Source organism: Protomyctophum parallelum, assembly GCF_964188405.1.
Source record: "Protomyctophum parallelum genome assembly, chromosome: 3".
In the NCBI taxonomy this organism is placed as follows: domain Eukaryota; kingdom Metazoa; phylum Chordata; class Actinopteri; order Myctophiformes; family Myctophidae; genus Protomyctophum; species Protomyctophum parallelum.
This window is the reverse complement of record NC_139698.1, coordinates 31008351-31035779: the sequence shown is the minus strand read 5'-3', so window position 1 is coordinate 31035779 and position 27429 is coordinate 31008351. Positions and strand designations below refer to the sequence as shown.

Genomic DNA, 27429 nt, shown 5'->3' with positions numbered 1-27429 from the left:
GTGTGTCAATTTGGGTCGGAGGAGGCGGAGCGACGTTTAATTTGGAGGTGGACAAGTATAGTTTTGGTAATTTGGTTGACATGGGGCAACAAGGTAGAGGATGTCATTTTGTGTGGAGTGGGTACTGGGTAAGCTGATCTGATCTGATCTGATCTGATAATTAGCTACAGACCTACCGCAGTCGAGTTGTAGGAAGTCTTGCTTACATCCATCCATAGCTGCAGGAACCACTAGAAACATTAAGGAGTAACATGCACGGGCGTGGCACGGTCTCCTGCGCGACATACCAAAGCCTACACGGGTTGTGCAGTCGACGTGCTGTGATTGGCCAGTCGCTGTGATTGTCAGCCTAAACCTAGCCTCGGTACCAGGCTTTCATTTTTGTTGGTGCAAAAATTGAAAGCCTGGAGGAACGCATTGGCCGCTCTGGTCTAAAAGTGGGAGACAACCCTTCCGGGTGGGCGTCGCTCCAAATTATGTGATGTTGCGCTGCACTAGGGGGGAGAGGAGGGGCCGGGGGTGACGGACAGATCGATGAGATCCAATCAGGGTGTGCGCAAATCTCAGCCGCGACCCGCCCCTCTAGACCAGAAACCTAATACGTTAGCTCAGGCTAGCCTAAACCTAACTCTGACCTTAACCTCAGTAAAACTATACCTAAACCTAACCCTAACCTCAGTAAAACTATAGGGTGTCTCTTTGTTCAAACCTAACCTTAACCTCAGTAAACGTAATAAACAGTGGTTATAAGCACAAACCGTGTAGGAATTAGTATGTAGCGTCTCCTGCGGGAGGTTTGCACATGCTCAGTGTAAACAGGAACTGCGATGATGGAGTGTTCCAGCAGAGGTGCTAGAGGTGCATGAGAGCTGACCCTGAACTGAAATAATAAAAGTATATCAATTTCATAACTGTGTGGAACAAAATGTTGTGTATAACAGACTGAAAGACAAAGGACAAGTACATTTACTAAATGTTAATGTTTTTGTATATTTCTCTTTTGTGGATTTTCCATGTTCTTTTGATGCTCACTTTGATTGTAGTACATTGTAGTGTTAAACTTTTATTTTTGTGAAATGACAAAGGAACATGGATGCTGTTCATTCAAGTGCTGTGGATGATATAAAACATTTGAAAAGGGAAGGGTGACTGCTGTTTAATTCTCAACTGTTCTGGATCTCATTATTTACATCATAAGTTATGAGCTTTCTATCTAGCACCTCTGCTGGAACACTCCATCATCGCAGTTACTGAGCATGTGCAAACCTCCTGCAGGAGACCGTGCCACGCCCCCATGCATGTTCCTTCTTAATGTTCCTAGAGGAACATTACAGGAAGATGTTTTGACTTGGGGCTGCGTTGGGTTGAGTTCACGCAACCCTCCCCCACAGTGGAAAGAAAACAAAAAGCTAGATGCCCTTCAGCACCTTGGACACCGAATCAGCGATGCTGTCTCAAAACACATGCAAGCCAAGTTTTACACCCTGATATGAAATACTAGGTATACCAACGAAGCCGCCTTTTTACTGACTCGCGCCGGGCGGAACTGCTCAGCCTGGTATTCCTACAGTAACCTAAGTAAATTATGCTAAAGCGGTTAAACCTAACCTTATTCCGAACCTTAACCTCAGTAAAACGGTGCCAAAACTGTACCTAACCTAACCCTATTCCTAAACTTAACCCCAGTAAAACTATGCCTAACCCTAAACTTATTTCTAACCTTGCTATAGAAAAAAGCGGAGATCCTTGCACACTTAATAGTTAAAAAGGAGGAAAACGTTATTGAACCGACATGTTTCGGACCTATACGGTCTTCATCAGGGCTAACAAAACACAGAGCAACAAACTCATTAAATAGGGCTTGAGACAGGTGGGGACCAGTCCAGCAATCAACCACTTAGAAGCAAATCACGTGGTTCAACTCTTTACATCGTTATTACACAAGAACAATCAGACAATCAAGTAGAAAAAAAGGAAACATGTGTGTGAAAGGTCCCATCAAATGAAAAAAAAAAACACACTTAAAGCTATACAGATATAATGGAAAGGCTACACCATTAAAACCAGTTATAAATGTAATATAATATATAGCATATAACATGTATAACGGAGGACACAGACAATAGTAATAGTAGCAAAGGTTAATATAGAGCCCAAATTAACCTATAAAAAGCACATGAAGGCATTATTTCTAACCTTATTCTCAGTAAAACAAAATAAACAATACAAGAACTGCTGCACTGAGCGGTCGGTGTGAGCCGAGGTCGGCAGAGAAAAAAAGAGAGGGCCAGATGGATTATGAGCGACAGTACCTGTTACCAAATATTAGGCTGATGTTTTATTCTAGGAGTCACGTAGGCTTAGACAGGCTTGCTTGATTGGCTGACAAGCAACAAATAAGGAATTTCAATCAGGTTTAGCAGATTAGAATTTTAATGATGATAATTTCAGAATTAAGTGTGGGATGAACATACATCTATCGAATATCTATGCAACTGTTACTGTAAACTTGTGTCAAGTATGTGCAGTGTCAGACGGCCTACAACAGTGTGTAAATACATTTTATTGTATTTGATTTGATGCTTATAGATTTATTTTGTGAACCCTAGTCTCTTCTATTTGATCTTTCTCTGATACAGACGGCCTGGTTGTTGATGTTGGTTTAGGTCAAAGGATGCACCTACTGTGTAAAGGACGAGGAAAACCAGTTGGTAATAAATGCATTCTATAAATGTATCAATAAGGCCATATTATATATACAATCTAAGGCTTAGATTGTATATATAATATGAATATAAACAGAAGTAAGAGGGCTTAGATTCTAAGCCCTCTTACTTCTGTTGTTTACTTGTTGTTTACTTGTTGTTTCTGGCAAAAATATATTTTGCTGTGTATAAAGGATCATATTAATGTATTGTCAAATCTAGGCTCAGCCTAACCTGTCTATTTCTCTATAGTCATACTGGATGCCCCAACTGGGATGTCATCGGACATCTGGTTTCATGTCCAAGAGAACATTGCCTCACTGACAAAGGTGCGTAATGGGAAAAGTTTCTGAAGTATATCTGAATCTAATATAGATTTAATATACAAGTATATCTCACGTGTATTACATCCACATGATGCACTCACTGATAGCTGAGACAGGTTGGATCTGTTGCATAGCGCCGCTGTCGGGTGGAAATGTCCAAAACAGTTGGTAAAAAAGAACCTGTGTTAACTTCCAATGGAACAAATATAGTTATTATATTATATTAGCCTGACACTTTCACTTTTACTATATAGCAAACGGTTGAGACTGAGAGCTTGGCTATATTTCTTACTTTTGTGTGACACTGTAGTATGACACATTCATTTACAAACAAAACAAAACATGGAAAATATGGAGACAGCAACGATATTATACAATTTAATGACGTTGCGGTGGAATCACACACTGGTCTGTAAATAACCAATGATATTATCCATATATGTTCTAGTTGTGGAACTTGTGGGCCTTGTAGGGTCAGTGCATGTACTGTAGGGGCAATGTAGCCATGTGATCATACTGCATACGCTGAATACGATGAGGATTCAACCTTTTAGAAAGCTGTGTCTGACAGCCCTCAGCTGTGACCCAAATGAGGTCACTGGCTTACTGTGGAATAAACTAGCTGAATAACAACAACAAAATAAACATGTCCACTCCTGCTCCTGTCTCTTGAAAAAGAGGTTGCCTGTTGAAGTGGTACTCTAGGGTGACTGGCTATCTTCAGTGGATGTCAGCAGAATTGAAAGCCTGTCATATATCTCTTGTACTATTCGAGGATGAAGTTATTTACAAACAGATGAAGCTAGTTTTTGGCCTTTCCATAATTTGTCATGTTGTTCAGGTGTGTACCTATGACAGAATGGGGCTGGGGTTCAGCAAGCGGACGATGCAGAATGAAACCACAGGAACTGAGAAGGTTTGGGGGATGTCAACAACTGGACGGTGAGTGTTCTATTGTAGTTGCCATATTTTGTACACTTGCATCTTTCAAGATATAGTCTTATACAGTGTATACACTTAAACCCCTGTAGTCTAGAACTGGACTCAAGTTACAACTGTAAAGGAATAGTTCACCCCCAAAAATAAAATTCTGTCAGTACTACTTACCCTCATGCCAGTTGAAACACTGAAACGGTTTCTTTGTCCACATACAGTAGCAACACTTCATAGTAGTAACTCTGGTGACCTCAGAGTTCCTAAAAGCAAAACATAATCATAACATTATACATAACATACAAGCTGAGCTTGTATGACGTAGATCTCTGCCTACGAGTGTAAACAACATGTATACTTGTCCTCGTTGAGCAGAACATGATCATTTTGATGGTTTGAATTATGCATTCAACTGCAGATCATAAAGCTGTATAGACAGTATGAAAGAAATGAAAGGCAGTGCATTAAGAGAGAAATGGGACAACTGACATGAGGGCATGTCAAATGGCAATCCTTCCGAACATGAACTATAACCTTAAATCAGTGTTTACCCCTTGACTAATTTCCGTTTTAGGCCCCCCTCACCGATTGCCTATGGCCAAGCAAGCAGAGTAGCAGACTAACAAGACTGCTCTGCATTATGCAGCTCTGCGTGCCACAGCACAGCCCCTTTCCTACCCTGTCCTACACTGCCTTAGGATTCAGCCCTAATCTTCCTGTCTTTGACACGGTAATGCGTTTTGTTGAGCATTAAATCTGTCTGAAAGATGAGCGGGCGCGGTTCACCGATGGTCAGCAGTCTAGTTTACCTTGGCACGGGGCCCAGCAGGCAGCAGGCGGCAGCCTGTTTTTGACGCAACCAATCAATTTCCCAAGAATTCAATATCTCAGCAAGCTGTGGCTTTGATGACTACCTTTCCACTGTTAGTGCCATGAAACCTCTTCATTACAGCGCAATGCTCCAGATTTGATATATTAGAGCTAGAAACCCAGGACAACAGATGGCTGTTAGGGAGGAGCTGCTGTATTTCACGCCATGATGATGTTTCTTCTTGTGATGATGCTGTGTATATGAGCTTTTTGGTGTTTGTTTTTCCTTTCTGAGTTGTTTTGGATTTCAGCAGTGCTATTTATGTTGGTGTACTTGTAACTGAGCTGCTGTGTCCAGGAAGCAATTAGATACCTAAATGAAACCATGCTGTTGACCTTCACTTTCATACTGTACATACACCTGTTACTCATTTGTATTGACACTTTGGGGGAGTGTATTCCCTTCTCTGTTTTTCTCTTAAATCATTTTTGTTTTCCTATAATGAGGCACTCGTGGGCCCTTAATGAACTTATTAAAGAAAATAATGAGAATAATGATGGCCTGCTTTTCGGTTCATTTTGCTGCAGTCTCACCTTGCTCAGTAAATAAAGTCCCTGGCACAGTTTGCGACGTGCCCTGGTTCTTGCTGGGATTAATGAGTATTGTTGTGTTGCAGGATGGTGGATGATCTCCACCGACTCATCCAGGCTGCTGCCATCGCCACCCCTTTCATCCTGGTGGGCTCAGAGCTTGGCACACTTAACGGCAGGTTCTACAGCCACATCCATGATGTGTGAGTCTTGCACTGTACACACTGGAGCACATTAAAATGACAAAGTTCTCTGTTGCACTGTTTCAGGTATTCTCTCTAACAAGCCGATGTTATTCACAGTATTGTAATTGACCCTTTTAGTAATTTTATCTTAAACCAAAGATTAAACATTCTAAGGTAAGACTTTTATTCATCATTGAGGGACAATTGTATCATTCTAGTAACCAAAGAATAACAAAGAAATGTAGTCTATTGCGTAGAGCAGCGGTCCCAAAACTATTTTGTCCGTGCACCCCTGTTACCTCCTGATGCATTTTTAATATGATCATGGGTGGCAAATAATCACAGAATGTCGACTGAGAGTCATGCAGCTGTTGTATACTCCCGCAGCTGCTCTATACATTTCCTTATAACAGTGTTTTACCAGGTTTTGCCGTTTGTGCTAAATAACACCATAAAACCGCCAATACCCGGGGGTCCAGACGCATGCCACATATAGGCTTTGGCCTGACGGCGCGTCGCAGGTTGGAGTCCCGTTCATGGCGACCTAAGCCCCTTCAATAAAGGCAGAAAAGCCTAAAACAAATCGCAAATACACTTTTCATGTGTGTCTTTGGCCACTCAGAATAGCCAAATGGCATTGATCACGCCTCCAGGTCTTTAGTTTACTCAAGTTAGGGAATAAGACCTGGTACTTAAGACACGCAAAATACAGCCCAATGACTAGTAATCCAAATTTTACAATTGCCATGCAAAACATAGAATCACAGTAAATGACTCAATTCTGTGGGATAGGACATGTCTCTGGATAAACAGAAGAATATTTGCAACCCACACTAATAATCCAGTATATCTATGTACTGCATGTGCAGTACCAATGCTAATTCCTCAGGTTCCTGGTACTCATCTCAAATGCAGGCACACAGGACATAAATATTGTAGCTCCCTTCCCATCATCATCCGAGCAGCACCCAGATCAGAGACAACGTAGTGATTAACATGACCAGTAGCCTGCTCCTGGGTTGAAAGATTTACAGTTTAATCAGCCGCGATGTCACGGACATTAAAGTAGTAAATTAAGTTGGTGGCGAGTGGATGACACCTGCAGAATGAAAATATTGCCCCTGGATGTGGTGTGTGGTCATCCATCTCTGGGGAACACACAGACGGACAGATATACAGACAGACAAATGGGATGGTGCCATCCATCACATGCTCATTATGCTCGCCTCCCCCGAAAGTTGACAAGGGTAACAGTCAATGAGTCTTACTTCATCTGTGTTTATGAGCTATATTTATGTGTCTGTTGTTCTTTCTGTCCTCAGGCATGTGTCAGACCTGGTCCTGATAGATCCCATCCCAGAGGACATATTTGAGGAGGACCAGTGGAAGGAGTATTGGTGAGTGCATGGCACTTTCCTTACTGGGAAATGGGATGGACAGAGAGAGAGAGTGGGTAGATCAAAGGAAGGAAGGAAGGGATAGACTGAACAGAAGATAAGGTCTGAATTATGGAGCAAATAGGGGTTGTAAAAAGACAGGATGAAGAAGCAGAGGGATGGATTGAGTGGCATGAAGGTAAGAAGGGAAGAACATGGAACGAATTGAGGGAGAGGATAAAGAGTCTGGGATGAAGGGAGGCGGAAGAGAGAGCAGAAAATAGTAAAGCATGGAGGAGAGAAAGTAAAGGAAAAAGAGGATTAGGTTGAAGAGACGGAAGGGAGCTGGGGAGACCCTGTCTATTGTATCATCCAAGCTCCAGACTCCCTCCTCATCATCGCCTTCATGGTGAAGAGTCCTTTTAGTTGATTATCTTTGCTGGGCGGGGCGCATTAACATGATTAATCGGAAGCCAAAGAAACTCATTAGTTGATCACATTCTCTTTCAGCGTGAAACTGATGAGGGGAGAATTGCGATGTCGTTGATGGTGACATGGTGGGGCTGTGGGGGGACAGCACATCACAGCAGGAAGTGTAATAACAGTTTTTTAATTTTACAGGCATGATTCATGTCAAGCTATAGCCATTGAAACGTCATATATAGTAACCATTCATTGTCATATTGGATGGAAGGGTGATTATTAATTATGGCAAAGAAGACTGAGCAAGCATTTTTGGCAGCAGACCTGTCAGTTATGCTAAGCTGTCAATATCGCCCATTCTTTACACAAGGTGGCAGTATGCTTACGTAACAACAGCATAGCATAATGATAACTAGGGATTTTCATAGCAATTTTTCACTCGATTACGTTTTGATTAGTCACATGATGGATAAGCACATTTTTCCTTTTTTTCCTATATAAATAAATTGACGTGTTGTAGAGTAAGGAAACAGCGAGACAGGAGACCTTGGGTGCATCGAGATAGTTTACTCTCTTTCCACATACAAAATATTACAGTACACACTGTCGGTAATAATCACAACAACAGAATAATCCGGAACCGGAAAACCTGTCTCTCCCTGAACCTGTGCTCTTAAAGGCACGATTCAGTATTTCAGCCGTGACGAAAGCGCCCCCTCCAGAGATACTTTTGTGTCGCTTTTGTGTCCTCATAGAGTTATACTGTGTCCCTCCGTCGGACTAAATCTGAGACTAAAACAACCACAAAAGTCTCATTTTACCGCTTTCCTTGCAACAACAAAGCTACTGGTCTCCCAAATCTGGCTGTGACAGGCCGTCTGCCCCACACTGAATACTATCGCCATTTTGTCAACTAAATCCTCCATATGAGATCGTATTAATGCAAAGTAGATTCAACATACTCAACGCTGCACACATACTAAATATGCCCCCGAAATATTATACTGAGCTGACGTAACGTACAAAATGACTGGTGAATGTCTGTCAATGTCATTAGATGTGGGCATCATGTGGGTCACCACAGTGTCAATAGATTTTTATAAATAGGTTAGTTATTTGCATTCAGTGTTGTTTTTGGCAGCAAATTTAGATTTTAGTTTAGTCATAGTCTTTGGAATAAATCTTCATTTAGTTTTAGTCACATTTTAGTTACCTGAAATGTTTTAGTGTAAGTCTAGTTTTCATGTAGTTTCCATTTAGGTTTTGTCAGTGAAAAAGGATAGTCTACGAATTTTGATCGTCATAGTATCAGTCGACGAAATCAACACTGTTTGCATTGCCATGCATTATGAGCTTGTAGATCTGCTATTCTCGCCTTTTATTTTTGTAGCAAATTTTCAATAATGTTTTATGCAAATGTTATAGTCGATTCATTTGATTAGTTCAATGGCAGTTGAGACTACATGCTGTTCAAAGCTGCTGTAGTGTTTGAGTCTACGGACTATTCCTTCACTCAAAACAAAATGGTTAAATAACTTTTATAAATCAAATCTCTTTGGTCATTTGACACCATATTTCTAAAGTTCTTTCCAACAACATTGACTCACCGGTTATATAACTCAATGAGTTTAGCCAGATAAGAAATGGATTCTTTGAAAATGGCCTAATTTGTACGTGAGTCAAAGTGGAGCAGTACCATTTATCAGGGATGTGTGTCCAATTATCCCCTGATTAATAGGCATTCATTTCCCTGCGTACATGACAGTGCACCCACAATCCAATTACTCTGTGCTGAAGCAATGGAGAACTGAAATGAGCCAAGGGCTTACATTTACTCTGTAAAGAATTGTTTTATTATTGCTTTCTATAGCAAAGGGATCAGTGATAGTAAATGGAGTGTGATGTATAAAGATAGAACTGCAGAAGTGATATGACGCTCATCTCTTTACCCTGCACCATTGCATCCCCTCACACAGGAAGTGCGCTTTCTCCAGTTGCCTTGCATATACTGTAGGTTATGGTGACGAGACATCCCGGTTTGGCCGAGATTGTCCCAGTATAAGGCAGGTGTCCCAAGTCCTCCAAAAATATCTAAAACACTAAAATGTCCCAGTTTAACATTCACTACCAAATTGTCCCGGTTTTCACCACAATTAATTATACGGTAACACTATGGTAACACCACATGGGGTTTACATGAATGTTATTTTCTGTTGAAAGGCACAGTCACTAATGTGTGTACATAATTGTCACACATAAAATAGAAACAATAGCAGATCTACAAGCTCACAACGGGTCACAAGGTTGTACTTGTGACACGTTAAGGTTTGGGTTTTGGAAAATGTGTACACTCTAGTGTAGGTGTGCATTTCTGTCAGTCTAACGCTGCTAAACTCCTCATTTCAAGTGTAGACCCTTATGGGTTCAATTTGGATACGCTTTTTATGCGCATGGAGTTAAATTAACGCTGGTTACTTTACTGTGTGTTATTTGGTACACAAGATAAATCCTCCAATAGGGAGCAGGGCTTCACCTGAGGAGGTTTGTGGGGAGACCGTATCAGCTTTGCACTGGGACCCGAGGATTTACACATCAAAGCCCTTCTCATTAAGGGTGGCTCACTCCCAAAATGAGTTCTGTTATATCCTACAAAATGAATCACCACCATCTCCAGGGAATAATACTCTCGAATTCTCTCGCTCCCTCTCTCTTTATCTATATACTTTGTGTGTACGTACAGTATCTTTCTCTTTCTTTCACATGCATTCTAACACTTGAAAGGCTGGGGGGGGGGGGGTGTGTGTGTTGTGTACATCTGCACTTGTATTATGCAACTTTTTATTGTGGGGGATTTTCCTCTGAAGACATTTACTTCCCGGTGCACCTGGCAAATGTCAGATAATTCCACCAGCCTGATTGATACTGTCCTACGAGTCTACGACGCAGTATGGAGAAAGATATAAAAACAGCATGTTGTCAGGTAGCATCGGGGGTTAGCGGTCGCCCATCTGTTCTTTCTGCCCAAATTGCATTCATGACGAGAAGCAGCGTTTCAAACTGACATTTCTTCTTCCTTTCATTGGATGAATCTGTGGAGGTTGATGAAGTTTCAACCAGCGTCATCCCCCCCCCAGAATGTCTCCACTTGAAACCAACTCTCCTCTCACAATGGGGTGTTGCTAGACTCTCTCTTTTTGAGGGGCGCTAGCCAGCTAGCCCCTCCTATGCCCAGCTTTGTGTGTACACCATAGTGATGATTTGATTGATCATGTCAACAACCCATGAGTGTGTCAGCTTAGGAGGAGTGGTCCAGGTGACCGTCAATCTACAAGGCTCCTAACAGCGGGCCACGCTGGATGGACGTCCGATTGAGTTACAGTATGAGTCTAAAATCAAGAGAATGCTTCCTGGCAACATTCATCATCTCCCTTGTCATTAAGCTGCACACAACACATAAACACAACTGTTCACGGAAACGGGCACGCACAAACGCACACGCGCACACGCACACACACACACACACACACACACACACACACACACACACACACACACACACACACACACACACACACACACACACACACACACACACACACACACACACACACACACACACACACACACACGGCCTGCAGTGACTGTGTCCTCCTCTAACCTGGAGACTGCTCAGTATGACAGCCAGCGTATGAATGTCACTTTGACTGACGACCCACTCAGGCCTCCAAAGTGCTGCTATGCCACTCATTTGGTTTGATTTATAAGCAGTGCTGGGCTTTGATGTAAGACAAAAGGAGGACGCTTCAATCCGTCTGCACCGCACTTTGTTAGCTAGATGGATTTACGTACCTAACAGGATACATGTTGTGAATGGCACCTTTTAAGTTAACACAGAAAGGCATTCAGTGTTGTAGGGCTTGATTTATTGATGTGTAGACCTGTGTGCCCAATTGTGTGGCCAATAGGAGTGATGCGTTGTGAGCTTGTAGATCTGCTATTGTCGGTACGCGACACCCAAGCACAACTAAGTATATGACAGGCTAACTATTCAGATGGAGCATGTCAACTCAGATCTAAATAAACATACCTGTAACCTGCTCACAGCCAGTGAGCAGGTTACTGGTATAAGCCTGAAGGTCCTCACACACAGCAAACGTGACGAATATACGATGTAAACATGCATCAGAGAATATTATTGGTGATGTCTCATTCATACAGGTGGATGATTTGAAACCTTGTTTCAAAAAACGAGGTCTTTATTGCCTCGTTATGTTCACATCCTGTGTGAATGTTCTCATGATTACCTTCTCCAGTCTCTCTGGATAAGAGCCTCTGCTATTAATGTCTACATTGTGAATTGTATGACACAAACAGCAGTTTAAGTTAATGTAAATTGACCTAGTAAATGCTCCCATTTGTGTATGGACCTTGATTGTATGCTTAGTTGCGTCCCTGGGTCATGCACCAAACATAGCCAAACTCATAGCTGTGAGCTTGTAGATTGGCAATATGCGGTGCACAACACCCCCTCACATCTAACAGCGTAAATCTGCCTATACGTTACATTGTTGCTTCCACCCTGGCACCCACTCTCACCTGGGAGCTGAACCCTGCTCTAACCCTCACCCCAGCTGCCCCTGGAGCCCAGACTGACAACAATCACCAGGCTAAGCAAGTAGGAATGGCAGGGAAAGGAAGTAACGGTTGCCATGGAGCATAGTAAAAGACTCAAAGAGATAAGCCTATCTGAAAATATGTTGCCAGCTGCATTGTGTTGAGATATATATACTGTGTGTGTGTGTGTGTGTGTGTGTGTGTGTGTGTGTGTGTGTGTGTGTGTGTGTATATATATATATATATATATATATATATATATATACTGTATATATATACTGTATATATATATATAGAGAGAGAGAGAGGCTGGATTAGGTGCCCGGACCGCTAGGCTGGCATGGGCCGGTGTTGATATGTCTAATGGACATGAAGGCCTGAAAATGAAATGAGCTGTATGCAAAGCTTGGCCAATCAAATGTTACATTTTGTAACAGCTGTTTTGATTGGATGGGTTCACCATCCAATCAAATTACTTTTGTGGCCAATCAAATCTGGACGTTACGTTTGTGCTGCCCACAAGACCATTTTACAGGAAGGATAGAGACGCCATGTGGTTCATGTGGTTAAGCTGTTCCTAAAGCACCGCCTCAATACCTCCCTCATCCATACACTTTGGCTGCCCCAGTCCCGCCTGTTTAGTTATGTTTATCTGAGGTTATATTGTACGTTTTCTGTGTATATTTATAGTAGGACCACTCCACCACAATCCCAGTGGTGGAAAAATACTCAAAGTTTTTACTTAATAAAAGTAGATACTGCATGTACTGCAATATAGAAATACTCTGTTACAAGTAAAAGTCCGGAATTCAACATTTATTTGAGTAAAATTGGCTTCAGAATGTACAAAGTACCAAAAGTACAAGTACTACTTGTGCAGAATGTCCCATTTAAAGTTTTCAAATGTATAATAATCTGTTGAAAAATAGCAGATCTTCAAGCACACAGTAGTAAAAGTACTAATAGTTACTTTCCACCACTGCACAATCCACTCTTATACCACTCCAAAGTGGTGTGCAGTTCATGATATACAGCTCAGCCTGTGGTTCCATAATGGCTCCTGTGTCTCCACTTCCTCCATCAGCCTCTCTCTCCTCCCTCTGTCCTCCCCTGACTCAGCTGGAGAGCTCCACAGATTCCCCGGCGGAGTCACGAATGCCAATTAATTGTAATTAGCGCCACTGTAAGCGTAACTATTGCTGTTGCGCTCTGCTAATGAAGCAGGGCTGCCTCTGCCCCTGTGTGTTTACCCCATGGTAATCTATAGTATTGATGAAATTGAGGAATTTAGAAGGCTGATACAACCTGAACATTGGTCTGTGCTGACTGGAGCAACAATGCCACCATGTGGCCAAACTGAGTATGAGACTGAGGTTTCAAAAGTGGACTCTTTTGTATTATCTTGCAATTATAGGCCAGTGGTTCCTAACCTGTGGGCCATGAAGATACTGCAAGTGGACCACTAAATAATTGGCAAAACCTACAATTTAATATAAAATAATGTTTGTTTTTTTGTGATACCAGTGAATTGGAACTTAAAGTATACCATGTTATTTCCAATGATCCAATCGCAACACAATAGATCAAGGGTCGCAAACTAAAAATGTCAGTATTATTTTGAAACGCATATATTTATTTTGTAACAGACTACACTACACGACTAGTCTAAAAATTAAGGAAACACACAGTAAAAAGACACATTTCCATCTATAAGGAGAAAAACAACAACATTGTGATTAATGATAAAATTACAAAATGAGGCTTCATTCACAAAATGTGAAGAGAACATCACAGATGATCACAGATTATCACAGGTGAATAAATAAGTAAGTGGTTAATACTCATCTGACATCAGGCCACTTTATCTTGGAACCAACAATACAATACCTACAATCTTGTTCAAAACAATGAAAATAACCAATTATATTCTTATTGGTATGACCATGATGGGTTCGCATGCGGCCCACAGGCCAAGGGTTGAGTAGCACAGCAATAGACTAAAATGAACATGCTCTGAAAATGCACACGGCCCACCCGGCTGCCACATTAAGTGGTCAGATGTCAGATGGGAGGGTCCGGTCACGAACAGATCTTCAAGTAGGGCCTGATCCAGAACAGGTTGGGAACTGCTGAGCATGCGCTCCTATCCATAACGACCTACGAAACAAGGTCGGAGTAAGTGCTTGCAAATTTTGTCAGACAACAACAGGGCAGTGGGTCAAGGTCAAGGCATACAGTAGGACAACAACAGGGCAGTGGGTCAAGGTCAAGGCATACAGTAGGACAACAACAGGGCAGTGGGTCTGGGTCAAGGCATACAGTAGGACAACAACATGGCAGTGGGTCAAGGTCAAGGCATACAGTAGGACAACAACAGGGCAGTGGGTCTGGGTCAAGGCATACAGTAGGACAACAACAGGGCAGTGGGTCTGGGTCAAGGCATACAGTAGGACAACAACAGGGCAGTGGGTCAAGGTCAAGGCATACAGTAGGACAACAACAGGGCAGTGGGTCAAGGTCAAGGCATACAGTAGGACAACAACAGGGCAGTGGGTCAAGGTCAAGGCATACAGTAGGACAACAACAGGGCAGTGGGTCTCGGTCAAGGCATACAGTAGGACAACAACAGGGCAGTGGGTCTGGGTCAAGGCATACAGTAGGGAGTGGTAAGAGAACAAGGACATGCCACAAACTAACTGGGAATAACAAGTAAGAAGTACCTAAAGTAGCATCTAGGCCACAATGGGGCCCCCGGGGGGGGGGGGGGGTATTGAGATCGTAGATATTTTATTTATTTATGCATGCTATTTCACAATATAAACTTCCTTGATGTGGAAAAGTTTGGGGTCCCCTGATCTTGTCAATCGAAATAAGTTCACAAGCAGCAAGTGCATATAAACCCAGACAGAGCTTTAACGCTGTTGTAGCTTGGGAATCGATTCATGATGATTTACTCATGTCAGGGTGGGATTAGGAATGATAGAGTCATCTTCATTCCTCAGGAGAACAGAAAACGAGAGTGGAACAGACTCAAAAAGCCAAACCTTTTGCTATTTTCACATTTTTTGTGTGTGAGAGAGAAAGGGTTTGAGTGAATGTTGTGTTGGCTGGCTGCAGATTGTCCTAAACACAACAAGCTGTTGTCCACACATATCAGAAATCAGAAAAACCTGGCCTGTATATAAAACGTATGAGCTAAATAATAACCAGCTTAAACAAAGCCGCTTTAACAAACAAAACCACTGGTACAGTTTAAATATAACAAACCCAATTTCAACCAGTTTCACTCACCTATTATCTGGGTAATGAATCAACACCAGTAATCAGCAGAGGGCACCACAACTGTTTTGACTGATCATACAATATAACAAAGTTGGTCAGCATTAAACAATTGTGTCTCAGTAGACCTGTGACTGTGTGATTCACACCATTCACTGTGACTTGCTTTTACCAAGCTGTGACTAGTCAGTTGATTTTCAGTTGTGGAATCCCCACCCACAGGAATACACAGACAGCAGTGAAACCAATACAATATAACCAATACATTTAACACAGAGCTATTACCTGGGTTACATAAACATTCTATATAAGCACACATACCAAGTATTATTATTTTCATTGTGGTGAAAATGGTGACAATTTCGTAATGAATGTTGAAAATCAGGACATTTTTGTGTTTTATAGATATTTGTCAGGACTCTGGACACCCAGCTTGAAACCAGAACAATCGTGGATACTTCTGATAAGTTCCAAATGACAATTATCCGGTAGGCAAATAGAAATCTAGGTTACTTTATTGTGAGACTTTGTGCACCAGTTGAAACATGTTAGATTCATGTTTTATATTAAGTCTTTCTTACTGTACATTGAAGAATGTCTTAGAACCCTATTTTCATCTTAGTTATGTTACCTAATGATCATTGGTAATTTAACCACTTACACCATAGTTATTATATATAGTTATACTATATACAGTATATTATATATAGTTCATTGACCGGGGTCCCCCAAGGATCTATACTCAGCGCTCTCCTTTTTCCCCTCTACACCAAATCTCTTTGCGGAAATAGCCAATCTACACTAAAAGCTCAATGTGTAGCATTGTGCTGCATTATGAGTTTGTAGAGCTGCTATTTTCACTGAATGTTTGCCTACTGTACTATGACATGCGCAAATTAAGTATGCTAGGGTCCATGTGGTTAATGAAATCACTTTCTCGAAGTTTGTGAAGGACTGTTATTGTTCTCTTTCTGTCATCAGAAATAGCCAGTGGTGAAAGACAAAGAAGTAATATCACAAGTTACAACAAACAAGTAAAAGAGTTTGGGGGTCCCTAGCACAAAATATTTTCAGACCGTAATCTGCAGGCCAACTGCATATCAACGTGGTCCCTGACATGAAAATGTTTGAGAACCACTGTTGTAGATATATGGTGAGTGTGGTAAACGGAATGCTCGCCTCAAAACACCCTCGCCCTCATTTTTTAAGAAATAAGTTTAGAGGTAGTGCATAGTTTTACTGAGGTTACGTTAAAGAATAGGGTTAGATTTTGGCACCCTTTTACTGAGGTTAAGGTTAGGAATAAGGTTAAGTTTAGGCATAATTTACTGAGGTTACTTTTAGGAATATCAGGTAGAGACGAGAGCGCTCCGAGGTCGCTGAATTTGCGACTGTGTTTTGAGGTATGCGTTCTGGTATTCGTGAGGGCTTATGTGAAAGTCAGTGTAACATTTAGCTCCATGCTCAATGCCTCATTCATGTAATAGGTGGTAGAAGCTCCTCTCTTTGGCTAATATTACGCTGTAGTGATTTGACTCGCTGGGGATTATTCTCTTCCAACAGGGCTCAAATTGTCACTTTCTCTGTGTGGGTACAACAGTTGAAACTACCTAATCATGCAACAGAGAACGTAAATATTCCCATTCTCTTGTAATAGTCGGTGGAAGCCGACGTAATAGTCATTTTCTAAGTGCTCTGTGTGAGAGTAAAAGTACAGTAGGGCTTGGCGTTAAGGGTCCATGTTTAAATGTTCTCTGCACGTAGTAATAGTTGGCAGAAGCTCATGTAATAGTTGGTGTTTTGTCTGTGAGCGGGCTCTCAGGTAACAGAGTCCCTGCATATTGAATGAGATGGTAATGAGGGGGAGGGGAGGGGAGGGGGAAGGCCTTATCACTGCGGGGCCAAATTCCGACAGTGAATTGCGCAGTTGTAACAAAAGTAACAGAGCGTCCATTCAGCCTGCACTAATCCAGATGGGAAAGTCAAACAGCAGAAAGTCCATGGCACAAACTCATTTCATCACTTTATTAATTTAGATATTGCCTCCTCGCTCCTGCGGGGAGAGAGAGAGAGAGAGAGAGAGAGAGAGAGAGAGAGAGAGAGAGTGGGGGGGTGGGGGGGGGGGACTGAAATGACCAACATCGGTGAGGCGTTTTGCTCTACATGGTTCCCCCACTACGTCTCCTCCCTTTATCTGTTTAATTCATCCCGCCAATCTTGGCTGTCTTTACCCACTAAATTTCCCTTTGACACGCATGCCTTGCTTCGCATAATCCCCACTCCGGGGCAGAATTAAAAATGGAAAAAAGAGGAGGGAATAGGACAGGTGGCTGGAGAATCCTTGAAATAATGTTCAATGCCAGGTCCAGGAATGATTTGACCAGATTCAAACTGGGGGCCTGATAGGGAGTCAGGCTTTTTTCATATTTTGGAATCGAGAGAGAGATGGGTGGTGTGTGACAGGTAGACTGAAAGTCACCAAAGAGCCAGGCCGAAGAGTCGCTGCTTTAAATTGTGGTGGCAGCATGACTTCAGGGGGTGGAACTGTAGCATGCAAGATGAGAATGTCAAAATGTCACTCTTCAGAGGTCTGATTTGAAAAAGTTTTCTCATTCGGACGAAAGCTGAAAATGAGAAGTGTAGATTTATTTTTCTTTCTTTCTTTCTTTCTTTCTTTCTTTCTTTCTTTCTTTCTTTCTCAGCCTGCATCCAGTATTGACCCGTAAGGAATGAGGCGGAAGCGTTTATCTCTCAACATCCATTTAGAGCGGTTGAACAGCCATTCATTGGTGTTCATGTCAGTCTTATCTGACCAATCAGTATTGACATGCCGCGCTAGAGCACAGCATGATATTTCAACACAGCTCTGTGGGCAGCAGTGTACCGTATCAACAACACATGATACGGGGGGGGGGGGGGGGGGATCTTTTACACATGAAAAGTGTGTGTTTATGATTTTGGGTCGTGATAAAAAGGGCATAATGGCAACAGAGCACTGCAATTTATGGCACCATGCGATATTGACATGTGCAATGGAGGCTAAGATGCTGCACGATGTGTTTGCTTTGTCAATGTTGCGGCTTGTCTTGTTAGACCATGTGAATGGTGTTAATGGTTTCTATGGTTATTGGGTTGGCAAGTTAGGAAATTAGTGGAAGACGTATTTTATTGGAGACCAGATCCAATTGTCTACGACTAGGGGCCCTATTGGACAATAGCTCATTTATACATCTATCCATAATGCACCTATAAGACTAGGGGCCCTATTGGACAATAGCTCATTTATACATCTATCCATAATGCACCTATAAGACTAGGGGCCCTATTGGACAATAGCTCATTTATACATTATCCATAAATGCACCTAGTCTCTGTATGTACGTACGTACGTACGTGTGTATCAGGGGGGCAGTCAGCCAGATATTTCGTGAAGCCTCATTTGAAATCGGTAGTTCATATAATGGCCTGTTGTGGTGCTGGACTGGACCCAAAAAGCCCCATAGCTCCATAGAGGCCCATGTATTTTGGCCCAACTTCACCTAGACTGTATTACCTTAATAAACATGGTCATGAATACTTTCTTCTTCCAGTCACTAGTTTAAAGTCTCATTTATAATGTCATAATATTCTTTTTGGAAAATTATGGTCCCATTAATTAAAGAAATTACCATAAAGTCGCGTATGTTCTGAGGGGCGTGGCTACCGTTAAAGTCTATGATCGGGATTCCCCTCCCACTCAAGAGTCTTCTCCAACGGAGAAGAAGGGGGGAAGTCCCGCCTCGTTGTCTGGGCAGCCAATGACCAGCTGGTACAAAACGGAGCCAGCCAATGGCCAGCTGGTACCAAACGGATCTAGAAAGATGGCGACTTACATCAGGAATTAGCATATTATTACAGGCTTCATTTTACGTTCATGTTAGACCCGGGGAACGCTTTGTCCATATTTTTTACAGTCTATGGTGTGTATGTCTGTAATACACGTAACTCGAGAACCATTCGCACCACCAACTTCAAATTCGACACACACGTTCCACACCCCCACAGGGAGTGCAGAGTCCGGTGTCGAATCCGTCGGATAGCCGGTTGTCCAGAACAGAACAGAGCATTTCCAACTTGCATCGTTCCAAGTAGGCCAATGCCCAATGGGCACCGCTCTAGAGGCTCTGGACAGGGACCCTGCCCAGGCTCTGGACAGGGACCCTGCCCAGGCTCTGGACAGGGACCCTGCCCAGGCTCTGGACAGGGACCCTGCCCAGGCTCTGGACAGGGACCCTGCCCAGGCTCTGGACAGGGACCCTGCCCAGGCTCTGGACATGGACCCTGCCCAGGCTCTGGACATGGACCCTGCCCAGGCTCTGGACAGGGACCCTGCCCAGGCTCTAGACAGGGACCCTGCCCAGGCTCTGGACAGGGACCCTGCCCAGGCTCTGGACAGGGACCCTGCCCAGGCTCTGGACAGGGCCCAAATTAGCCAATTGAACACATGATCCGTGGCCTTAATATATACCCTTTTTGGACAGGCCCTTGACCACAATAGAAACAAGTCCCCAGTACGTTTTTGTACTGGGTACCACCGTGCTGTTTACATTTCTGACTAATAAAGTATTCAATCAATCAATCAAAATGACATGAAAATGCTTGAGAGCCCGCTGATAGATACTGAGTGTCTTGGGGCTGCTGTGCAGTATTTGGGGCGTCATGTCGGGGGGGCAGGCTGTGCCATGCGCTGCCACAAGGCGGGCGCTGCTATTGATTGGGCTCCACAGGCTGAGACCAGCCAATTCAGAGCACCAGTGAGCCGAGACCGATTGGGCCTCCTGAGTTACAAAATCCCAGCGCTCTTCTTCTCATCTGCCAAGAAAAAAACACCCTGTATTTCTCATTCTCCAGTCAAATGTGTCCAGGAAGAAGTTGCATTTTATTTTAATGGAAATGTACTTTTATGAAGAGGAATATTCATAGTTTGGTTAGGACTCTTCGCCATCCAATTTTCTTCCAATACCTCCGACTGTAGTCGAAACGTTGTCCATTCAGTCAGCATTCACAGTACTTAAAGGTGCAGTAAGTGATTTTCTTTTGTTAAAATAAGTGTTAAATAGCTCTATATTCTGATAGCAATCATTGATATAAAGTGCTCATTCAGTAATAGTGGTCTCCCTGTTTTTTTTTTCATGTTTCATGTTTTCATGTTGGGATGCCATAACCAATTTCATTCCAAATCAGGAGAGAGAACTAATACAGACTATAAGGATAAAGAAGTGAAACTGGAAGTGATGACACAAAGAAAAGAGCAGACACATTTTAAACTGTAACATTGAAGCTGATAAATGCGTACCCCCCCCCCTGATTGGCTGAAATTGACAAAAAAGGAGAGATACAAGGTTTCTGCCCGACAGCAACGATACCAGACAGACAGCTTGAAGATCTTCTATTATTGAATAAAATAAAATAAATCTTGAATAAATGTGGAATAATTTCAAGTTAACAAAAAACACAAATCCTCTCTTCCGGGGGTCCCTGGCATAAAATATTTTTAGATGGGGGTCCGCGGCTCCGCGCGCGGGCAAATACATTTGAATTAGGGGGTCCTTGACCACTGACGTGGCTGATAGCAGTGTGCTTGTCTTCAGGTACGGCAAGCTGCTGCCATCGCTCCAGATCAAGCAGTTCTCAGCTGCTACAGGGCTGAGTCGCATGCTGATCATCCTGGGTGTGATTGAGCCAATCATCAAAGGACACGACATCTCAGAGGACGTCATACAGCGGCAGGTCAGGACAACACGCACGCACGCACGGACACACACACACACACACACACACACACACACACACACACACACACACACACACACACACCTCACAAACCTCAGGCTACATTCATTGTCACACACAAAAAAAGTCCAATAATATCCTTTTTGGACAGTGTGAAAGTCACAGAGGGGTTCAGGGTTGTTTGAATGCAACAGTACTGGTTCTATTAATAGCAAACTGCAAAGTCTCAGAGTCCTTGGCTGTTTTTATATTGGCTTACTTTTTTGAGTCCGTGTGTATGTGCTTCATTTCTAATTACTGTAGGTTTCTTTGACCTTGATAATAAAAAAATTGTAATGTTGTGAATGAAAGTTTTATTTTAAAAAGAATAATAATTCACATGTCTGTACACAGTAACAAGTACGACAGGACCTCACAGTTCAGAGGGAGAGTGCATTGCCATCATCGTCCTCTGTGCATTCACGCCACAGCCACAGGGTGGTGCTAGTGGAAGAATAATCCCCTCTGTGTGGAGAGATTCGAGTGCATGATGTTGTTGGTAAAACCATTTCCCCCCGTTTCATCAGAAAATGTGCATTTGCCGTTTTATATGACGCCAGATGTCATTTTGAACAAATGAATTGCAAGCCAATCAACGTGACATCGCAAACAGTGCAGCGTCTCCTGATGCGTGCTGTATGGTGAACTCAGCATTCTGACAGGTCATTGTGAATAGCAGCCTCGTGTGGAAGGCTGTTAATATTAGCTTACAAGCTTTTCCAGCCCTATTCTGTATTAGTGCAGATGAGCTTCTGTGTGAGGATGTTCCTTCACAGTCTGTGTCACAGCTGCTGGGATCTGGAGTGAATCAGTAGGAGCAACAACAGCAGCAGCAGCAGCAGCACAGTGACACTCCTGTCTGTCACATGGGCCTGTACTCATTTGACTTACTGTGGGGTAAACGTCCCGGACAAGAGGAGCAGTAATGGGTTGTTGTTGGGGAACAACAACCAATATCCTACGCAACACGCCGAGACATATCGCCCTGTCCGGACCGGGGGGGAAACCCTGTCTGTTCCAAATTATTCCGTTTTCACAGAAAGAAAAAATAACCTGTGTTCCAAATGGAGCCAATGTAGTTATTATTTAGCCACAAGCTTGGGTTAAGATCTTTCATGGATTAAATACTTGTAAAACACACAGATACACTTTGTTTTGGGAATGGTGAAAATATCAGATTTACATGCTCTTTTTTAAGAAAAGGGTTACAAATGTAACCACTTTAAGCTTTACATCAGTTTTTTTCAAAGAATTTATAATGCATACACATAGTTATTTGTTGCATTATGAGTAGGGTTAAAGTGGCTAAGTGTGAATGACGTTTCCTATTGTATAATGTGTGACTGTATACTGTCATCACTCATCACACACACACACGCACACGCACACACACACACACACACACACACACACACACACACACACACACACACACACACACACACACACACACACTATCTAGTGCGTAGATGACTGTTTCAGGTTCATGTACTTACTTGGTCCAAATAATATCATGAATGTCACCGATATGTCATTGAAATACAATTGAGGCGCCACTGATCCATTTTAAGAGGCGTAGATGATAAAGAATCAGGAATTAACTTCAGGTTTGACCGATTCAGGTTCAAACCTAAGCCATTTTAAGACACCTTGTGCTGCCATGTCCACAGTCTGATGGCAGTAGTGATGAGGGACCTATTTCAGCTTTCTGAAGTATTACAGTTGTTTCCAAGGAGATAAGGACAATCATTGTGCTTGAATTCCCCAAAGAAATAAAAAAGGTTTTTGAAGATGGACTAGAGTGAAGGTTAACGCACGCACGCACACACGCACACACACACACACACACACACACACACACACACAGACAACTCAATAGAGCATGCAGTCCATTTCTCAAGGGCATGTTCTGTGACCACTGCTTAATTGAACTGGGGCAGAATTGTTTGGCTGCTATGTTAATGGCAGTGAAACTTCTCATCATGTGTGATAGATTAAGTTAAGGGGAGTGTTGTTGCTCAGTTTGAGAACTTACATCCGATTCTATCTAAAAAAATGTTTTACCAAATATTGGATCTATTCTGTTCTATTGTACAATGGGCTTGAATGCTTGTTAATCAGGATCCATTTATCAGATTAATTTGTATACTTTTATACATTTTTATACATTTTACTACTTTGTGTCATATCCAAAGTCACTTGTTTAATCTGCATCCTGTTTTCTATCCCAATTGGATCATATTGGTATACCGACCTGGAAATGCATTTTCTGTTTGATAAAGAGCTGGGGAGACATGGACACTAGTATAATACAGAATATAGAGCACTTGTCTTTAACACTTACTTCAACCAAAGAAAATCACTCACCCTACCTTTAATCAAAGTAGTAATCGATTGTTTCAGTCATACTGTGCTTTGATCTCATCTGTCTGGTGGATACCTCCTCATATGTCCCAAACTGTAGCAGAAATACAAGCTTGAAACCCATCATTTTGCGCTTTCAAGCTTGTGGATTTTTGTAAATGTTTTTTTGTGGCTTTTGCCTTTATTTTATATTTTTTTTATGGAGGGACAGACAGTAGGCTGACAGGAAATGGGGAGAGAGATGGGGGGGAAGACATGCAGTAAAGGCCGTCGGGATCGGGAGTCGAACCCGCGGCACACTGCCGGACTGGATTACCAGCCAAGGTGCCTGGACCACTGATCCATGGCCCAGGCGGATCTGCTACTTTTGATGCTTTTATGTGATGCGTTAATACATTTTTTTTTAAATTCTTTATAATTAATGTATTGTTTGTCTGTTTCTCTCCACGTAGAAATACCTGCTAAGTAACCCGGCCCATCAGAGCAGTGCAGTGGACGAGCACTACTTCCTCAATGAGAGCGCTGCTCAAGTCAGGTATGACAAACTGCTCCTTGATTGGTTATTATAATTATCATTTTGACTTGATTACTATTCACAGACTGTATGCAAAGCTCATCCTAAATGCTTTGCTCAAAACTCCTTCGTGCAATTTGCTTGTCATCATGGACTTGCTACTCAAAATTAGCAGTTCATTATGTAACTAAATAACTACGCTTAGAATGCTGTATAAACATGAAATCAATAGAAGTTGTTGCTTTATTATTGTTTCCCCCCTTCTTCTTCTTTAAGGGATATCACTAAATTTAAGCCTCTTTCCAGTCGGACATCAGTGAGTGTGATCACTGGAGACTCTTATGATGAGCAGATTCCACAACATTTAAACCAAGTGAGAATTTACATTAACTTCGTGATGAACTGTTAAAGGGGCATGAAACCCTTATTATTTTCTTAATTTTCCCCCCAAGTTCAGGTTTCAGAACTGCATAGCAGGCTAGTAAGCAACACAGCTGCAGCTGCTAAACACATTAATAATGGTATTCTTTATGATTTAGGTGTGCCCAGAGTCACGGGTGCCAATGGTCAATTCACATGCACATTCACATACTGTACTTAATCTGACACACACATTATTAATCGTATTAGCTGCAGCTGTGTTGCTTACATCATTATGTACTATCAATAAATAGGTCAGCATTATGCAGCCTGCTATGCTTGTAGTTTTGGTCTTTTTTTTTATTAATGTTTTTACCAGAAATGGAAAACAAACTACATGAATGGGGTTCAGCCAAATTTTTCATACCTGTGGTTCTACTTGAAAATGAAAATTTTAATTTCAAAGGGCAGTTCACAAAAAAACAGAAAAAAAACAATTACATTTCAAAAACTCAACAGCAGAAATTGTCCTGGTACCTTATTGTTAATAGTTTCACCCACTGAGAAGTATTTCTTACTGCAGTACACCCGCTATGGGTACATCCAGACAGTAGCTTCAAGAGGCGTCAAGAAAGCACGTAGAACAAGCGTCTCTTCCGGGTTTTTAAACAGCTGGTGAATGGAAATGCCTCTAGTGCGCAGCTGCAACTTGGAGGCTTTGCTGACGCTGCAAGTTAAAGCCGCGCACTAGCGTAATTTCCATCCTCCTGCTGTTTAAAAACCTGAAGAGACACCTGGTCTACGCGCTTTCTTGACGCTACTGTCTGGATGTTGTCCTGGTCCATAAAGGCGCATAGTAGCACCTAGTCTGACTAGTGAGAAGGCTGTGGTCCTGATTAACCATTCAAAACATGAGGGTTGTACAGTACCTCAGACACACAGCTAGTTGTTGATCATCCGGATCAATAAGCAGGTGATGGTTGATATGTATATTTCCGCAACAACTTTAAAGCAAAACTTCAGGGACTACTTTTAAAATCATTGCTGTCTGAAACGCTGATGGCGTTATTAAATTAACTGTGCAAGTCTATAGTTTAATAATTGACGACCGATAATGACATGCCCAAATTTGGGATGCCAGGGTTAAAGCAGTTAATAATAGTATTATTTAGTGTTACGTACATACATTAACAATTAAATATTTCTCATAACAGATGGTCGCAAAACATCAAGCTAAGTTCCTGGATGAGTCCTACCCATCAGCCGCGCGTATTCACATCCCAGGAATAGACCGTCAAATGATCTACACGAGACCGTCCGTCATCAGCCAACACCTGAGGAAGCTGGTCACTCAAAGACAGTCCAAACCACAGAGCGAGTGAAGCATTTCTTTACTTCAGTGTGTCTCAAACGTTTCCCACTTGCTCTGAGTTACAGACCAGTAAGGGTCCATTTGCGTATGCTCAGAGTTACAGACCTGTAAGGGTCCATTTTGGAACCACCTCCAGGAACCCTGAGATTCCTTGGGCCACACTTTGAGAACACTGCTGGACTTACTTGGTCAAAATAATATTGACAGTCTCCGATATGTAATAGAAATAAAACTGAGGAGCCACTGATCCATCATGCCCTGCCATGCAAGTTGTTTCCCATTCTCAAATTGTCATTAAATTGTCATCGTTTTTTTACAAGATGAGATGCTTTTCCAATTTTGTATATTTATTTTATTAACATGTTGGTCACAGTTGGTTACGGTACAGAGCAGAACTGTGATTTGTTGTTTGTTTGTGTGTGTGTGTGTGTGTGTGTGTGTGTGTGTGTGTGTGTGTGTGTGTGTGTGTGTGTGTGTGTGTGTGTGGGGGGGGGGGGGGTCATGTATGATATCTCATACATGGCTAAATCAGTGCCAAAATTTGTTGAAGTGCATTATATGGAGACAATAAGTAAAAAAGGAATAAGATATGCACATCCCCACAGTTTTTAAAAACGGTGCTGGATCCAAAGAAATTATCAAATGAAGAAAAAAGTGGAATGTCCGCACACGATTATTGAAAGATTGTCTCTTTCGGATAGGTTCAGGATTGTGATTGACAGTAAGGGTGAGCAGGCAAGGCCACCGGCCAGGCTGACCATATGAAGGAAAGGCAGAGGAATTCCTTTTTCAGGTTTTTTTTTTTTATAATTCTTTTTTTATCCCACGATTTTGTAACCCTTTTTTCACCCCTGTGTCAATTATCTAATGTGATCCTGGGCTCTACACACCCTCCTCCAACCTGGGGAGAGCGGACTTGAACTCATGCTTCCTTCATGCATGAGTGTCCAAGTTGCTCCTTTACACCTGACAGGGGGGAGTTTCCCTGGTTGGACGTAGCGCGTGGAAGGAACACGTTATTCAGTTCCTTTCCCCTCTTTTTCAGGTTTTTAATGTGTGTGTGTGTGTGTGTGTGTGTGCGCAGTTTGTTCTGGACGCACACGGTTTGAGGGTTGAAGAAAGGTAGTAGTTCTGGAGGTTGGGAGACAGGAGACAGCACTGGTGTGGTGATCTGAGCATCAGGTAATGAGTGCAGCTAGTTCTACTTATATAGCCTCCCACACCTGTGCGTGGCCAATGAACAAGCCGCCACTCACTCAGGCTTGATTGGGTGTCACGTGTCAGTGACTCTCCATGAGCCTTTTGACAATTATGACTCCCTGTCTTTATTTCAACCTAACAAACAACGTTTCGCCCTTCTGGGGTTTCTCAAGTTAGAACTTGAGAAAGCCCGGAGGGGCGAAACATTGACATATATTCGATATCGTGTGCAGACATTACATTTTTTTCTTACTTCAAGACAATGCCAGTAAGGTTTTGGCTAAAAGGCTAAAAAAAATGTGGTGTTATTAATTTGTAGTTGTCTCAATGTCTATTTGCAGTGCATCTATCTCAATCAGAATCAGAATGGTTAGGGATATTATTAAGAAACAGTTACAATGTGTGAATATGAGGGAATTTGTCTTATTGTAAATAAAAAAGGTTGACATAATTTAGCATCTGACTACTTAATGCCATGTTGATGATTACTGATAAAATAAAATAATAAATCAAATTAAAACTGAAAGAAAGAACAGACAGCAGTGGATTATCCTGAGGATTTAAGT

General features: G+C 42.2%; 1 protein-coding gene across 1 annotated transcript in view; it reads left to right on the top strand.

Moving 5' to 3' along the window:
- LOC310855339 (uncharacterized protein) overlaps positions 1 to 25977 on the top strand; it is a 27325-nt gene extending 1348 nt beyond the window's left edge. Inside the window, exons 3-11 of the mRNA XM_083760298.1 lie at positions 2640 to 2711; positions 2958 to 3034; positions 3873 to 3973; positions 5452 to 5568; positions 6873 to 6947; positions 20873 to 21011; positions 23870 to 23952; positions 24208 to 24304; positions 25506 to 25977. Coding sequence (XP_083616424.1) covers positions 2640 to 2711; positions 2958 to 3034; positions 3873 to 3973; positions 5452 to 5568; positions 6873 to 6947; positions 20873 to 21011; positions 23870 to 23952; positions 24208 to 24304; positions 25506 to 25673 — 929 coding nt within the window. The 3' untranslated portion in view covers positions 25674 to 25977. The remainder of the gene's footprint in view (positions 1 to 2639; positions 2712 to 2957; positions 3035 to 3872; positions 3974 to 5451; positions 5569 to 6872; positions 6948 to 20872; positions 21012 to 23869; positions 23953 to 24207; positions 24305 to 25505) is intronic.
- The last annotated feature ends 1452 nt before the right edge of the window (positions 25978 to 27429 follow it).